General features: G+C 31.0%; 1 protein-coding gene across 1 annotated transcript; it reads left to right on the forward strand.

Annotated features, from left to right (window-relative positions):
- Window positions 1–4,471: 4,471 nt before the first annotated feature.
- On the forward strand, window positions 4,472–5,872 carry LOC139523506 (uncharacterized). The gene has a single exon (XM_071317564.1). It carries the CDS (start codon window positions 4,543–4,545, stop codon window positions 5,674–5,676), a length of 1,134 nt encoding a protein of 377 aa, XP_071173665.1. The 5' UTR covers window positions 4,472–4,542; the 3' UTR covers window positions 5,677–5,872.
- The last annotated feature ends 12,961 nt before the right edge of the window (window positions 5,873–18,833 follow it).

An 18,833-nucleotide genomic window follows, 5' to 3' on the forward strand; every position in this document is an offset into this window, starting at 1 on the left:
TAAATTTCTGGTACTTTTCAACTTCGTACTTAATTTGGCTTTTTAAACTTTGTATTATGGCGTCAATGATTATTTTGGTGGACTAAGCGCGGAACATTTAATCTTTTTATTGATGATGATTTTTATTTGTAATGCATTACTTAATGATAGTAATTTATCCTTATTGGATTGTAAATTGAACATGTTGAATGCAATAATAGTTTAACAATCATGTATAACTTGGTTAGAACGTATTGAAAAGGTCATGGTTTTCAATTTCGACATTACAAACAAATGGTGTCGATTAAAAAAGTAGAAAATGTATCATTCCACATAAGATATTGTTAAGCGATACAAAATCGAATATGAAAGTAATAAAACAAAACAATAGTATGTTCATAGATGAAAGATGTATTGAAATAGTTCCAACTTATTTTCAAATTATACATTGCAAAAAAGGAAAAAAGTCATTTAAAACTGTCGATCTGATAAGGCAAAGACAGCCCTGTTAAAAACAAAGCAGTTCAAGTTCAAGTTTATTCCAGACAATTTCGGTGTAAATCGGTAATTTCGATCGTCCTGCCTTAGTTAATTAAATATTCAGAAGGAAATAGTTAGATAATAGTGTCAAGGAAATACTTAGATAATAGTGTCAAGGAAATACTTAGATAATAGTGTCAAGGAAATACTTAGATGATAAGGAAATGTATATTCAAACATAAAACATACGTACTATTACAGATAAAATATCTGACGAAATGACCTATACATATTGACAAGCAATACAGGAGCGATAAACAATAAATGCATTAAAAATAAGTGCTACATGAACTTGGGTTGCAATTCCGAACGTGTTCACAGATGAATACTCCTTATGTTATCATTAGCTCTTTGGTCCGCAAAAGTTCAACTTAGCCAATAAGTGCTACAGTTCAGTAGCTCGTAAACTTGAATCCGACATTTTTTTTCGAAAGTTTTACGGCCACCATCATAATTTGTTAGATCGTTTTAGAATAGTTGTGTCATATACGATTACTGTTATGTTCAACTTGTCGTACCACTCACTCCGTTCTCTTTCCTTAATAAAGACATCTCCACAATTTTAACTTACCGTGAGCAATACGGCTGCTCAAATTCGTGTGTGTCTTTAATTCCGATAAAAAAAAAGTTCGTCACCCGGTGTTTTATTGGATTCGTGTTGCACGATCTTTAGTTTCAAGTGAAATATTTTGTTAATTTTATATTGCCCTTATTGTGTTCTCCTTCCACTTGTTTTATTCTGATTCCACGTTTACCACGTTTTGGAATTATTTCTATGTCAAGTTGAGATGCCCTTAATGTTAAAATCAAACATCCATTGTCTGGTTATCTTGGGGTCAATGGAACCTTGGTGGTCATTGAAAGAAATTACCTTAACAGATATTCTTACTTCATTGTGTTTAAAACGTTTAGTTCGACAATACCATAGTCAGTCTCCTGACATAGACGAATAGTTCAATATGCTGTAAGGGCAGCTATGTCTAATTATTGAACCGCTTGGTCACCTATGACCAGAACTTTATACTTATATATTGATTGACCAAGATTATCTTATTCGCTTTGCGGCGATCTGCAAACCCCTGAACAGTTTTTTAATATGACCATTTACTTGTAGAGATGATGGCACTGTCTCTACAGAAGGCATTTGATTTAAAATTATTATCATCTATTTTGACAACATGGTAATGTATCTGCCACAACTTAACTACTTAACACAATAAACAAGCGAAGGTACACATCTGTTGGTTGCTTATTTGCTCTCAGGAAACCAAATGAATCAGAACAACACTTTTAAGTGATTTAATAAAAATTCGTTACAAATTGCCAATTACATTGGAAGAGATTTTAGACCATCGACAAAAATGAACTTTTTGTATTCAATTCGTTACCAAACAACGTATGTATCCATTTCTGTTTAAAATGATCCCAAAATTCAAATATATCTGTTTACAATGTTTTTTTTTTCTTTTCCCGATATTGCAACAGAAGGTAGTGTGAAATACCTAAAATATAATTTAATAATAAATCATCATCTGTAACTTGACAATAGTACTAAGTTTGTCAATACACGGCTAAGCTTAATAACGTTAGCCTCATCAGTACATAGTAATTCAGTTTTAATTTACACGATGTATAATATTTCCATGATTAACAAATATTAATAAACCTGAAAATCTTATCTTAAGCATATTTGCTCATTTCCGTTATAGTGAATTTTATAAATGTATGACTTAAGAAAGACAATGCTTGAACATGAGCTACACGAAGAGAGTCCCTTTTCTACCTCAGGAATAGATTACTCTAGCTGTATTTGACACAGCGTTTAGGAATTGTGGTCTTCAATGTTCTTCAACCTCGTATTTTATTTGGCACTTTTAACTTTGATAGATTCGAGCGTCACTGGTTAGTCTTCTGTAGACGAAACGAGCATCTGGCATAAACATCAAATTTAATCCTGGTATCCATGATGAGTTTATTAAGCATTAGCAGCCATAGGAAAACAACAATGGCTATTGCGGTTGTTGTAAGGAGTAAAATAATCTTAAAATGTTTAATACGAATCTGTGTTCATTACTGAATTAAAAAGAATCTAAGAATTTTCTGTCAGTTTTTTCTTGTTTAACCGAGTACGGGGGTAGTCGCGGATAATGTTACAACACTCATTCTAATCAATAATTGACGGGGACACTTTAAGTCCTTAACTTAGTAATGATTTTAACACTTTGATATGGCAATGTTATGGTCTCCTGTCTTATCATGGGAATTTTTATTTGCACCACTTTGTAATATTAATTCCAAAAGAATGACAGATTTGGGATAATATTTTAGTCTTTTAAGTAGGAATTTCTTAACATCTTAGATTTTAGTAAAATACTAACTACCGGTAACAATTTGACCACAATGATGTAAAATTTATGATTTTGTACGGTTACTATTTTGCAAAAGCGAATACTTGAAAAAAAAACTTTTAGTGAGTACGAACTTACCAAAAGTTCTACATTATCGAAAATTTGGGGTTCCCTATTTCTTTCTATTAACAATAATAATTATAACTAATAATTATTTAAATGTTTTGCCTGATATTGTTATCTACATTAAGTAAAACAATTATATCATGTCGAAGCCATGCTATCGCAAATTTGTTCCTGCTTTTTCTCAAAACATTTCCATGATTAGAGAATACTCAAGGGGATTTACAGCTCGACATATTGTAGGGTGTAAACTTGTGTAAAACGTTCATGCCTGTATGATGAGCTAATGCTATTTCCTTTTTATCATGATTTGTGTTACTATCTCGTAAAAAATTATTTTCTACGGTACCAAAAAAGTAAAATCACACAAATCCTGAACTCTGAAGAAATTCAAAAAGGAAAGTTGCTAATCAAATGGCAGAATCAAAAGCTCAAACACATCAAACGAATATATAACAAAATCTATTGTTTTCCATGTATATTGAGTACTTGTTATTTTTTTATATGTAAGTTCCTTTCAGTGCATTGGTCATCGTATGCTGTAATATTTACGGAGGAAGAAAAGGTTATTTACAAATCATTCACCTCTAACCGCAATAGTCGTGTATTAATTGAATGACATACATTGTTGACACAATTCATTTTAAGGTATTCCCCTACATTTAATATGCTGATTAACGAAACCGAGTTGAAGGATGTTTGTAATGGCATGTGAAATCATTTGTACTTATGTTTTGTGACATCGTTGAGGTAAAAGGTTGGGACATTTTGTTTTCTTGTAGGTAAGAAGAGATGTTGTTGATGCACCTAGTGGCGATCAGTCATTGTTTACGGCAAATAACGACATGTGTCAAAAATATAAAAAGTCATAAACACCTCTTTGTATGTAATTAATCACATACAATGTATGTGCCATTTGGTATATATTAAATTTCGAGTTCGAGTCCGGTCCATTTCTCAAATGGTTGAAACTTCTATCAATTCCTTAATAATTAAAATTTATTAATTAAAATTGTGTAGCTCCTAAAATGTAAATTAACTATCCTATATATATATGAGTGTGTAAGCGTTCTTTTTACCATCATGACACAATGTATGTTATTTCTTTTTAATACTCAAACATTTCCAACTGATGAACGCCTAGACATATTGTTGATAAATAGGACCAAATTAATCATGAAGAACACACCACATTTATGTTATCTCATTCCATTAAATGGGTGTTTGAGAATAATTTAGCTATAGTTTATCAATTGTAATTTTTCGTTTCCCTACTTGAATTTCGAATAGATATTTGTTTTTTGCAATATTTGTCTGAGAACATTCAAGAAATAATGGCCTTTCACATGATGACAACAAAACATAAATAATATTCGTATGGTTATCCTGAAACCACAATTCATTCATACGAACCACACTACATGTTCAGTCATTATTTCATATTATGCCCGAAGGTAATCCTACCTTTTGAAATTAATGACGTAGGAAATGTTCTAGTAAATATAAATACAGCCAAAGTTAACGTTCGTAGTTTTATATTGAAACTGAGAAAATGTTGTTCAGACATATTTTTGGATTACTAGTAGGAATCAATCTGATATTAACAGTCATATGTCAGTCTCGGGGTTACTTTAATAGGAACTGTCCGGTGAACAGATCTAATGGCGTTAGAGAATGTAAAATGTATGTAGACACTCGCTTAAATTTTATTGACTTCAGACAATGGACATCTGGGCTTGGAAATGCAGTCAAAGTTTCCTTAGATATAACCTGTAGTTCGAATGGACGAATTTACATTCCATGGCCAATGAAAGCTAATGGACTGGTTAAACTTACTATTGAAGGATGTATACTAGAAGGATATGCTTCGGAGTTTAATAACCCAACAAGGCTGAAAGATGAGCTACAAGATTTATCTTTGGATAATATCGTCATTGTTTCTAATCTAGATAGTATATTTGATATTATATACAAACCAGTAACTCAGGAATACGACTGTGGACAACAAACTTTACGGAGCGCAGTTAGACGTAATATATCATACATGTTCCCAAATATAAACGATCAACGTTTGAGTAAAAGACATGAAGCGCTTTTAATGTCATCGGCCGATGAGTTGATTAAGAAGTCGAAGCAAAAAAGGTATAGATGCAATTATTCCGAGCTAAATTATATTGATCAAAGTCTTAGCAGAACTCGCAGTAAATTGTATATACGACTGATGACTGCTTATTCCGAATACCCAAAACTTCAAACTTTTCTTATTGCTGACAATGGATACAGGAGAGTTCCTCAAGAGTTAATTGATTGGAGGAAATCTTTTCCACAACTCACATTATTAGATATGTCTAAAAATAAAATCTCAAAGTTTGATTTCTTGGGAGCACCCTTTAAAAGGATGAACACGCGATCTCAACCGCTGGTGGCTGATCTTTCGAATAATCTCGTTACAACCATTCCACTGAACATGCCGGACTATCTCACTGGTTCTGTGCCGATTATTGTTGACTTAACAGGTAATCCATTGAATTGTAATTGTGACTTCTTACGCTATAAAAATTATGCAATGGAAGCGATCAGACGATTTGGAAGGTATAACCATTTATCTCAGATAACCTGTTATTCACCAAGATCACGCAGGAAAATCAGTCTAGACAATTACCGTAACAACAACTGTTTGATATGAAAATATAGTACTTTCAATTTCGTAGAAATTTGAACACTTGACAGTTAGACTGCAAAGTTGTGTTGGTATTGTGTGGAATATGAATAAATGTACTGGTACATGCCGAGTTGGCATCATATGGTATTCATATGTTTTATTTGTGTATATGTAAATTAATATCAGAATTATCATATAATGAATAAATATTGAGAAGCTATACTGTTTATCTATTTTTACTTGAATCTGCGGAGTACGTTTTCAAATATTTTATTTCCCTTTAAGTTATTATAATACTATAAAAATTCACACAGTCTTATAGAATAAGCGAAAAGATAATTCAAATTCTATAATTTTGTATCAATTCTGATTCGGTACTGACATCTTACAAACTTAAAATACTAAATCTAATAGAATCTGACATGTTAAATTCCTATACTAATTTTAAATTGCAGTATATTCAATACTAAACTGAAAAGTCACTATTTAAATATCATTTTATTCTAAATCGTGCATCAATTCGAAATTGTATTAGTAGTTTAATTTTAAAATCAGAAGCTAACTTTTGCGTTTGTTTTAAGTGATTTAAATCCAAACGTTTTTTTCACATTTTGAATTAGAATGGAAATACCAGGGTTATATTGGAAACCGTTGCATAAGTAAAACCTTGATTCTACTGTTGCAAATATAACCATTTTAATGAGTTCCACTACACCTATCGTAAAAGGTAATACATTTATCTCCTAAATGTGTGGATTTTACGAGTTGTAACGCATTGTTCATCGATAATTAAGGAATATGCAATGATATGTCCTTATGAACTATATATTTCATTTTTTTTTACTTTTCAATACTTATGTTTTTCTTCAATTATATCTTTATCTTTAATTTATTAATAGTAACAATAATTTAACAAGTGTTTACGTTATTATTAAAACAAATTATAAAATAATTGTTTTATATGTGTTGATTGTCGAAGTCAATTCAATTAACCTGTAAAAGACTTTTTCGAAGCACAAATTAAACTAAACATGAGCGAACAATTTAAAAATGATATTTCAGTTCTACTCAATGTAAACTAGACTGTACACATTTTATCAGGTGAAATATTTTAACAAAATTTTGTTTTTCCCCAAAAAGTACTTAAAGGTGGCAATTTTTTTTTACATCCATACAAAAAATACTAATATCAATTGAATACAAAAGGTACACACGCGAACAACATTACCAAATGATTGTACAACATTTTTGATTTAATTTGTGGTAACTATGTACGAAGCGTGATTTTGATATTAAAATTAATTGATGAAAGTCAGTATAATACTGATATATAAGATACTGCGTGTAAAAGAATGGGGGGAACTAGTTGTTACGATGAACAATAAGCATATAATGGTTTACGGAAGTTATACTTTGATTGCATGAACCCCCTGAGGGGTTCATGCTTATATATTTGCGAGTTTTGGATGTGTCTATGGGCCACTCGATATCTCTCTACCGGAAGTCAGAATAAAATTCTCGGAACGTCTCGAAAGTTTTCTGTCATTTATACAGGTCTTAACAGGTTGTTATCTACGTCTTTGATATGGTCCCTTGATGGCCCTTGACGACGCAATTACATTTGTTTTAAAACGACCACTGTACACTGTGTGTATCTGGGTCAATTACAAAGTGGTATTGTCTGTTGTCTCGATAACATGAAAACTGATTATGTTTGAAGATTTAACCACGGGATACTGTGTATTTCATGATAGACTTACAAATGTACGGGAGAGAACATTCTGGTTAAAATATTAATATTAGATCGGAAAACAGAAAGATAATATTCTTATCAAAAGTAATTAATTCAAGAGGAATCATAGAAATATATACAAAATATATACTCTATTTATGTTTCTGAAGAAACTAACAATGATTGAAATCAGAATATTTTCAGAGTTGCTATTAAAAAATAAGTATTTTATTGGACAAGATACTCTGCTTTGGTATTTTTAAATATTCATTTGTAAAGGAAACATAAAAATTAAATCTAAATAAATTCTTGCATTATACAATACAAAATGTTTATAAACAATAATCATTAAATTCTACTTTAATTATTTCATACCATTTTAGTATTTAGGTTTTATGAGTATTTATTATTTATTTTTTTGTATTGTAATATATCCATCAAACGGAAAGTAAGATAAATGTATTAAAATTAATATTTAAATTTTAAACGGTCGTGAATAAAAATACTTAGTGTTTTCAATTCATAAAGCATGATTTTAAACTCACAACAACCGTAAAAATAATTTACAATAATCACAACAAAATTTAATTACAACCATAATGTTGATTATTTTATACTGTTTTAGTATGAATTTAGAAGTCTTTGCTTATATTTTGTATAGTAATATATTCACATAATGGAATGTTAGAATTTAAAAATAGATTCATTGTCCATCCGTAAATACTTGACGTTCGTGTTTATTGATATTATATATATTAAAAAAAAATACTAACAGGAATGTTAGTTTATTATAAAATTTTAATTCAATTTTTGTTGGTTTGTTTTAATAGTTTAACCTTATAGCATCTACATATTTGTACTACGGTACGGTTTTGAAAATTGTTTTCATTGTGTTGACCAACTATGCTGCACGTCTTGATTCATTCACATTATAGATCACATTTCAAAAGCACACTATCGGTTTGCGTTCTCAAAAATTCGAGATAAAATGTCAATGAATTCGGAGTCAAAACATTTAATGAAGGCCGTTTGACAATCAAATTCAACTATTAGATTAAAATATGTGCTGATGCAAATGCATATTCTTTTCCTGGGTATCAGTGAGATGCTTTCTTTTTACTATTTTGTGCGCTTAAATACTACTTGCATGCAATACAATTAAATTCACTCGTGAAAGCTTATTTTCGTTTTTGTTATCTAAATTCAAGACACGGCAGAAAGAGCTTTACATGTGACTTTCATCATTATTAACGGTATTGTTTCTCTTTTGTTTCTTTTTTGAGTCACTGTCCTATTATAAACTTTGACCTTTTTGAAAAGCTAAGGATTGTCTACCCAAGGAATAGATTCCGTAACTTTGTAATTTTTTTAGCCTTTTAACTTTTTTTCATTTTAGCGTCACTGATGCTTTTTTTTTAGACTTAACTCGTGTCTGGCGTACATCATTTTAATTCTGGTATCTTTTTATATCTACATACCTTTTAATATAAATTGGTTATTTTAAAAGTGTGTACATGTATTCATAAACTTCTGAATTAAGAAATTCTTCGGCAAAACTAAGTTTCCCTGTAGAATGTTTGAATTGATTTAAGTAAAATCAGGAAATCCTTAAAATTTGAGATGTTTTATGAGACCAAACTAAGTCTCTTCATAAGAGGTCCCAATCAATTGCATGCCACAGGTTTCAACGCATACAACATCTTCCATGATTAAAGACAGCTTCAACTACGAGTTGAGAATATAAAGGCATTCATGTAGGGAAAAAAGTATAAAGATATGATAGATAAAACAAATGCATCCAGAATTCCAGATTATAAAGCAAACTGAGTGCAAAATATTTATATTGCGATAAGTTTGTGCAATGTGCATAAGTCATCCGGTTAGTAGAAATTAGGATTTGCCAAATGGTTATAATCGGGAAAAAATATGTACATTACCAAGTAATAAATATGATAGCCGAGCTTTAAAATAACTATTCAAATAGAAGCTGTTAATATATACTTTCAACTGGCTTCTTCTATTCACAGTCAATTGTTTTAATTCAAAAGCAAACACAATTTCAGCAACAATCTTTTGGTGACCCGGCAGTCAGCAGTCTTAGGTTCATGTATTGCTCTTCTTTTTTTAAAGAAAGCAACTTGTTTTTACTATTGAATATTTTAATGCAATTTTAACCTGATGAATAGTTGCTGATGTAAAACAAACTGCTTTAAAAATGATTAACTTTTATATTTTCAAACATTTTTTAAGTTTCAATAGCAACATTTATTTATTTTTTTATTTACAATTTGGTCCCTTTTGGTCGTATATCTCCTAGCGTTATAGCGTAATTATATATATCACTGGTTTTCCAATTCTAAGATTCAGAACAAGTGAAATTACAAAAATACAGAACTCCGAGGAAAATTCAAAAAGTCCATAATCAAATGGCAAAATCAAATGATCCTGACTTGGTACAGGTATTTTCAAATGTAGACGTTTGTGATAAATGTAAATCCAGAAACACGAATCGGACGTCTGCGATTAAGAAATTATTATTTTCATTTTATACAAGTAATAATTTAAGAAATTTATTTTTATATTATTTTTGGTATTTGGTTAGATACTTATTCATTCCTTTAGGTTTGGTGGCATTGTCTGTTGGTTTTACTTTAACCTAGATTATCCCAGTCTGTTTTGCCATCGATGTCCGTAAACTTAAATAGATCATCACATTTCATCACATTTGATGATATTCCTATTAAATCTAATCTATAGCATGTCAACTATTGTTTTGTACTAAAACAGGTTAAGTGTATAATTATGTACATTCGTGGGAACACATGTGTTATACCATGAAAATATTCAGTTGCATCGTATTTGTGTACAATTAAATAGTAATGTATATATTATATATTTTGGGCTGAATACAATGAGTCTTTACCAGTTCGATTTTTTCATTTTCACTGTTTGTAAATGTTTTATCTCTTGTAACATAAGGACAAAGATGATTTGTATATATGACTAGTATATAACACGTATTGCATACATAATACCAAAAAAATTCCATGTTAGTAACTCTAGGAAAAAGTAAAATCACAAAAATACTGAACTCCGAGGAAAATTCAAACCGGAAAGTCCCTTATCAAATGGCAAAATGAAAAGCTCAAACACATGAAACAAAGGGATTACGTCCGTCATATTCCTGACTTGGTAAAGCATTTTCTTATGTAGAAAATGGTGGATTAAACCTGTTTTAGTAAACCTCTCACTTGTATAGCAGTCGCATCAAAATTCATGATATTGACAACGATGTGTAAACAAACAAACAAACAGACATCATAGATAAAAAAAATCAAAAATAAGGGTACAGCAGTCAATATTGTGTTATAATCTTAACCACTATAAAACACAAACAAATATGTCACAAAGAAACACAAAACAACATATAGACAAAGCACATATTATGAGTCGAACTGATGATCAATTCATAACAAAAGATACTTGACCTGTCGGAGCACATAATTGTTACCGTGATGTTTCAACTGACAAAAACCCGTCTATCATATTTTGTTTGGAAATATATATGAAGGACTCAAATCTATGGCGGGTTCCAAATCTATGGCTGATTCCTAATCTATGGCTAATATGACGTTACAAACGTCAACAAAGTCAAATCTATGCTAGATTTTTGTTTTCTCCTTATCTATGGCAGATTTAGGAATTACGTAATTTTCCGGGAAAAAGAGTAAAATATAACGTCGCAATAAAATAAAGCCATGTTGGCTCTTCAAACTTTACTGAAGTCCAGTGTTTAAAATACTCAGGAAAATTTTCCATTTTTCTTCTAGAACAATTTACCGATGGTTTAAAGAAAGAGGTGATATTTTATCCATAGAAGTGACAATAATTATGTGATGTACCATCCGATTCCCGCGACCAAGAAAAGCACAGCTGTTTTTAGTAGTGGATATTTTGGTAATGGAGTTAAAGTAAATAATTTTTAAGCGTCTACGGCTGGAAAAGTTTTTAAAGTGAGAAAATGAAATTACATGAAACCACTTTGACTTAAATCGTCACCAGTTAAAAAGATTGATTAACGCTGAAATAAGTATTAAGTGAAAATTCAAACTGTTTAATAAAAAAAATAATTAAAAAAATGCTTTCTTGTTTATTTGGGGACTTCCATTTTTTCTAGTTATTAATAGGTTATAAGGATCCTCAATGCTCTTCAACTTTTTACTTGTTTGGCTTTATAAGGATCCTCAATGCTCTTCAACTTTGTACTTGTTTTGCCTTATAAATATTTCGATATGAGCGTCACTAATGAGTCTTATGTAGACGAAACGCGCGTCTGGCGTACTAAATTATAATCCTGGTACCTTTGATAACTAATTAAACCGGTGCCAAGCAGATTAGGAAATGCTTATTTTTCCTGATTGATCCTGCATGATTTCTGTATTATGGTATATCACTTCTCAATCTCCGTACAGCACTCGTTTCCTTTCCGTATACTTAGTACACTACAATACAATGACAATCTCCGGCGCAGAGCTCACATCCGTTCCGTACTTACTTCGTATCACTACACTAATTATGACCTCTGCCACACGTTGTGTGGAATTTGTCTCCAAACCGATTTACAACGCTCAAGATTACATAAAATCTAGTTCATAAAGATGGCCAACTACAAATCGTACCTTCGTGTACTTAACAAAGAAAGTTTTAATTTAAAAGAAAAGCAAAAGGAAATATTAGATATGTTACAGAAGGGAAAGAAAGAAATAATTGGAATTTTACCCACTGGTTATGGGAAAAGTTTGATATATGAAATTGCACCACTTATGCTTAGCGGCACTGTTATTGTGATTTCTCCACTTACATCAATCCAGGTGGAACAGTATCAGCGTTTGAGAGAAACACCACTCAAAACTTGTATTTTAAACGTGAAGGTGACCGTAAATTGTAGTTAGGCCTACATTAATGTTTCAAATATTCAATCACTCTGACATTACGAAAAAAGTAAAATCCCACATATAGGAAAGTAATAACCTTTGAAGGTACATATTTTTACTCAGTTTTTAAATTTAAATAACTTTCTTAAACTATCCTAGATTTGTATCAAACTTGGACAAAAGCCTGTCTATGATCATTAGATAGTATCCAGTAGTAGATTTTGTAAATGAAAAACAAGAAAGTATATTGTACTAAACAGGTTGGGAACAAACCCCCTGTAAGGTGATTATACCTGTATAAAGGGATATTCAGAGGGATAAAATACATTGTAATCGCTCTATAGAGGGGTATTTTTGTTTGCACTGGATTGAAAGCAAATTAGTGCAGAATGGCATTTTCTAGTTATATTGGCTATAATCTCTAGCATTATATGCATCAACATATGCACATTACTAAAAATTGGAGTAACCAGTTTTCTGCAAAAGGAATTGTTGACCTTTAAATTTCATGTTAAATCTTACAATAGAAATTCTGTTCAGTGAAGCATAAGTGAGTAAAATTTACCTGATCATCACAGCTTTCAATCATGGTGTACAATAGATTTTATATTTAGTCAGATTTCATACACGAACTATTTACAATAACTTATACTGCACACCCGCACTTGAAGTTCACCTACGAATTTTCCCGTAATGAAACAATATTCTTGGACACTGTCATATATAAAGGAGAAAGATTCTTTAACGAAGGCATACTAGACATTAAAACCTATTTCAAACCAACTGAAACATTTCAATATCTACACAGATACAGCTCACACCCGAAAAGTGTTTTCAAAGGATTTATCAAGGGTGAAGTATTGAGATACATCAGAAACACCAGTAGCAAAACGGAACTTAAAAAACAGTTAGAAGCTTTTAAAACACGTCTCCTCAAACGAGGATATAAAATATCTGAAATCAACGAAATTTTTAATCAAACACAAAATATAGAAAGGAAAAACCTGCTTATACAACGCCAAACGAAACGGGAACAACCACTAGTTATGTTAACAAAATTCAACCCATCTATACAGAAACTAAAAAATATAATTACAAAACACTGGAACCTTATTTCATTAAACCCTAATTGTTTGAACATATTTAATCGCCAGCCTATTATAGCTTATAAAAGACATACAAATTTACAAGAACTATTATCAAAGCATTAGTGGGTATAGTTTGCTTAACCTTTCACAACACAATATGATATATACTGATCTCACAAAAAATAAATCATAATTAACTAATATGTTATTCAAAGACAACCGGTGTATGGTCCAATATAATATACGAAATAAAACAAAAAACATAAATAATACGCCAATATACAACTTATTGAGTCGACCACTGATGAAGCCGGACTCAGGGATCTTTTCCCCAAACACGGCAGAAACACCGGGCCTAACATTCATGCTCATGGGTGAGCTCGGATGGGCTATTTAAAAGCAAACTGGGCATGTGCTAGTCCAAATAATTATGATAATTTTCATAGCCTTTCAAGACCTCATAATTATTTGGACTAGGCATGTGCATATTTAATTAAGTACATCAATTGGTGCATCAACTGTTCTAGGTTACTGCCATATTAAATAAGTAGAGAATGCCATTCCGCCCTATTTTGATTTAAATCCAGTCTAAACGGCAGAGGTCATTGTATTGTAGTGTACTAAGTATACGGAAAGGAAACGAGCGCTGTACGGAGATTGTCATATTTAGTGTAGTGATACGAAGTAAGTACGGAACGGATGTGAGCTCTGCGCCGGAGATTGATCACTTCTACACTCTTTTATGGTTGACTTCACGATTGTGTTGACCGTTATGGAAATTTTATTTTACAAATGTTTATAGACATGCTCCCATTGTCGTACATTTAAACTTATTTAAGACAAGTCAGTGATTGTATATGTACTTAGCCTTGTTCTTTATTTGCACAAAATCTGCCATAGATTCGGAAACAACAAAAATCCGCCATAGATTAGGATTGTAAAAAATCTGCCATAGATTTGGGATGGCATGACGTCACATTTTCTATAGATTAGGAATCTGCCAAAGATTTGGAACCCACCATAGATTTGCGTCCTACATATATATTACTTTCTTAGTGGTTTTCGTAATTTCCACCTCACAATTTCCTTTCAAACACTCTTTATAGAGATATGATTTGAATAAAAAATGCAACGGGCTGTACACTACCTGTCAGTTTCGATTGTGACGGCTTTTGTAATTTATCGTTCAACAGTTATACCTTATATAATAATTACGTATATTACGTATAAATATTGTATAATAATAATAATAATAATAATAATAATAATACCTTATTATTTTCTAAATTCGTAAATTTCATTTATTTTGTATCCTAATAATGATAAAATTACAATGTACAAACTTTGTTTGTCTTCATACAATATCATGAATTAAGCATATAGATCCAGTTCGATTGGCACAGTTTATGCATATACTGGTACATTTTACTTGCTTATCTTACAAATATGGAGTTTGGATTTCCGGAGGATATCAATGGCGTTATCATCTTAGATTTTAACATGCTGTCATAGACTATCGACTTCAGGTTATTTTAATTAATTGACATTTACTGGTCAACAGTTATGGCTCTCATACACATATTTGGTTTAAAATGTCGAGCTTTTTCTTTCTTGATTACAGATAATGGTTGACTTGATATTATCATTTTGGATATAATATTATGTCGTGGACCACGTCTCAGAAAGGCATGCAGAAATCCACATACCATACAACACATTGTCAAAGTTAGTAAGTCGTTTTCAGACATCAAACGTACTGAAAGGTAGTCCAAACCTTAAGCTTCAAAATTAAAGATCAATAAGTAAAACCAAATAATAAATTAATTACGGAGAGTAAGGTTTACAAATAAACATTAAACTTTTTGAATACATTTACGAAACACTTTCAACGATAGATGCACACGTCTATCGTTGAGTTAATATACTTCAGTGGAGTGCATGTCGACATTTTGTATCTACTTAAAGCAGAGCAATGAACCAACCTTTACACTAACATGGACTTCTAAAGCAGCCAAGGAATTTTCATAGGAATTTGAAAAAACGGGAATTCATGTTTGATTGTCATAACGACATTTATCCACCAAATTTAAAGATCAAGGTAAAAGGATTTAAACATCTTAAGGCTTCGAAAATGCGCAATACTTGAAGTGTTATTACGTATAATAAGTCCATGGGATGACATAATCTGAAACAGTTCAAAAGAAAAAGGAAATGCCTAAGTTAAGCTGAGAACTGAAAACGATTGTAATCTACTTGCACATTTTGAAATATTAAAATTCAGAATGTATCGTGCCATTTTACAATCACTGGTTACTAGAGCTAACGATATCATCGGGAAAACATATAAACATCAAAACCAAGAATATGTCCATTTTAACAAAATAACCCAAACGTTGATGTAGGGAGTTGCAACCTTTATGTTTCTGTAGAGCTTTTTACATATCTCAACCAAGTTGCAGTCTAGTATCTGTCATACTGAACACTCATATTGATCTTTTCCTCACCACGTACAAGGCAAACAAGGTGATTTATATTATAAAATTAACACCAACACTATAAAGTTTACATAAATACAACTAGTGGATATACGGATCAAACCAGGACACAATTTATATAATCCCTGGTGTGACATGTCCTGTTTTGTGGCAAGAAAGATAAATGGGGTTAATAAGTCAACAAAGATCTACATCTAAATCCGAATGTTACATGTTTTTACGAACAGTGTAAAATCGTCACTATTTCATCATCGGAAAAGATGCGGTTGCCTTTGATTTGATCATTTTTTTTAATATTATACATTTATTTGTTTATTTTAATGATCATTTTATCTTGGTAAAAGTGCAACTCTAATGAGAATATAAGATAGTCTTGATATGTCTTCGTTATTTGAAATTTGCAGAGGCATGATCATTTATGTCATGTCCAACCACCAAACTTTCACAAAAGCAAGATTTATTTTACTAGTAGAGTTATTACTACGTTTATGTAATTCTCGTCAATATGGAAGATCCTCGTAAATCTGTGCACAAACGTACGAATTAAGATATTTTTAATTATTAGCAAACGCAATAAAATACAATATAGTTAAACGTAAGCACGAGAAGAGAGAGAGTTACTGATCAACGTCAAACCAACCCTGGCAACCCCTTTTCAGAATGATTTCGATAATTACCTGGCGTTTCATGAAATATCGACTCATTCTAGGCATAATCATCTAATTTTGTTTTATCTAAATCTTCAAAAATAAATAATGAAATATCTAACGTCACAGTACCCATATTTAACCGAGTACCCATTTTGCAAAAAAACAAACATTGTATGTCTTATAAGTATTTTTAAGGACAACACGGCCAAATCATATAGCAGATGAATCGAAGTAATCCCCAGTGATTAAGGAAGGATTTTTAGGATAATTTAAGAACTTTTAATTACAGAATCGTGGGTCGTTCGGAGGAGGTTCAACTTCTTTTTTGCTATGAATTCAATATTTAATTTTTCGAACGTAACAGTGAACTATGATATGTCCAGAGAATGAATACAGAATGGAAACATTTTTCAGTTTCTTAAATAAACGAAGATGAAAACAACTTTCATAGTTGGAGTAATTTAGATACCCTTACCCATGAATTCCCTTTAGTGACATTAAATTATACTTCCATTTGTCCAAATATATTAAATTATCTACTACAGAAATTCTTTTTTAATTGTGTTAAAATAACTGGATAGAATATCTGGCAAAATTTGTCAGAGTGTGTATTGACAAAATATGAAAAAGATTTGACAAGTATCATTCGTTTACAAAGGCTTCCTTTACAGAATAATGTGTACATAGATATGTACGTTGCATTTGTCGTTGATGAAAGATCTTTTTTAAAAATCATATTCACATCCGTTTTAACCCACCATTTTTATCTTTAAAAATGTCCTGTACCAAGTCAGGAAAATAGCCATTGTTATATTATAGTTTGTTTCTGTGTGTGTAACATTTTAACGTTTTGTTTCCGTTCCGTCGTTTGTTTTCTCTTATTTTTGAGTGTGAATTCACATTACTATAAGACGTGTCACGGTACTTTTCTATCCCAAATTCATGTATTTGGTTTTGATGTTATATTTGTTATTCTCATCGGATTTTGTCTAATGCTTAGTCCGTTTCTGTGTATGTGACATTTTAATGTTGTGTCGTTGTTCTCCTCTTATATTTAATGCGTTTCCCTCAGTTTTAGTTTGTTATTCCAATATTTTAGTTTTGTTCATAGATTTACGAGTTTTGAATAACGGTATGCTACTGTTGCCTTTATTTAGATTGTTATTAAGGTCTTTCTAAATTCCTTTAATTTTTCTATCCCAGAGTTGACTGACCACAATAGTATGTCACACATGCTATCATTATTTCAGTATGATACCAGCTGGAAACTATTTGTTTGGAATTTTTAATCTTGTAAATCATAGTAAATTTCCCTAAATGTGTAATTGTCTTAAATTTCATCCTGATACATGTTTATTCTGAACTTTCACATAACATATATATATATATATATATATATATAGGTCCTTCAGTCAGTTTTATATACTTTGTCTAAATTTAGAATTGTTTTTGTAAATTACCCTGTAAGTAACATTGTTAGCCATTGCAAAATAGTATACTTGTTTTTGTAAATTAACCTGTAAGTAACATTGTTAGCCATTGCAAAATAGTATACTTGTTTTTGTAAATTACCCTGTAAGTAACATTGTTAGCCATTGCAAAATAGTTTGCGTTTAGTTGACTGTATTTTGATTATGATACGGTAAGATTCAAAATCTTCAAAGCTCTCTTTTTAGCTCCATATTGTTTGTTTTTTTATATCCATATAAGTTTGTTTTTTTAAATGGATTGAAAAAGTAAGCCTTTATCTTTCAATATGGAGCATCACTTACACCTTTCAATTTAAATTTTGTTAAACACGGTTGTTTGATAGTGATTATTGTAAATGTTGTATACTTTTTTTTTATGGTAAGATGGACTGTTGAACTTTTTGTAAATCTCTGCCTGAGCGTACAGATCCTTATATATATTTCAACACTCTTGTTTCTCGTTGAATTATTCTATGGTTTTACAAAAATAGGCAGAAATGGGAAGTCTGCAGTATTTTTTTTAACATAAATACTGCCTTGTTTAATTTCATAATCAACTCCTTGATTTTACTTTTGATCGAACAGATAATACCCGTGGTTTAACATTATAATAAAGGCAAGCGGACGTAATCGCACATATCATTTCAACAAATATTCTAGTATCTTAGATTACATGTAAAAAAACTATTAACCAGTTGACACTTAATGTTGCAGCATCTTAATCATAGACAAAAATCAAAAATATGAAGAAAAAAATACCAACCCTTATAAAAGTTAAACGTTACAAACAGAAGATTGTTACTTCGGTACTGG

Source organism: Mytilus edulis, chromosome 5 (genome assembly GCF_963676685.1).
Source record: "Mytilus edulis chromosome 5, xbMytEdul2.2, whole genome shotgun sequence".
Classification (NCBI taxonomy): domain Eukaryota; kingdom Metazoa; phylum Mollusca; class Bivalvia; order Mytilida; family Mytilidae; genus Mytilus; species Mytilus edulis.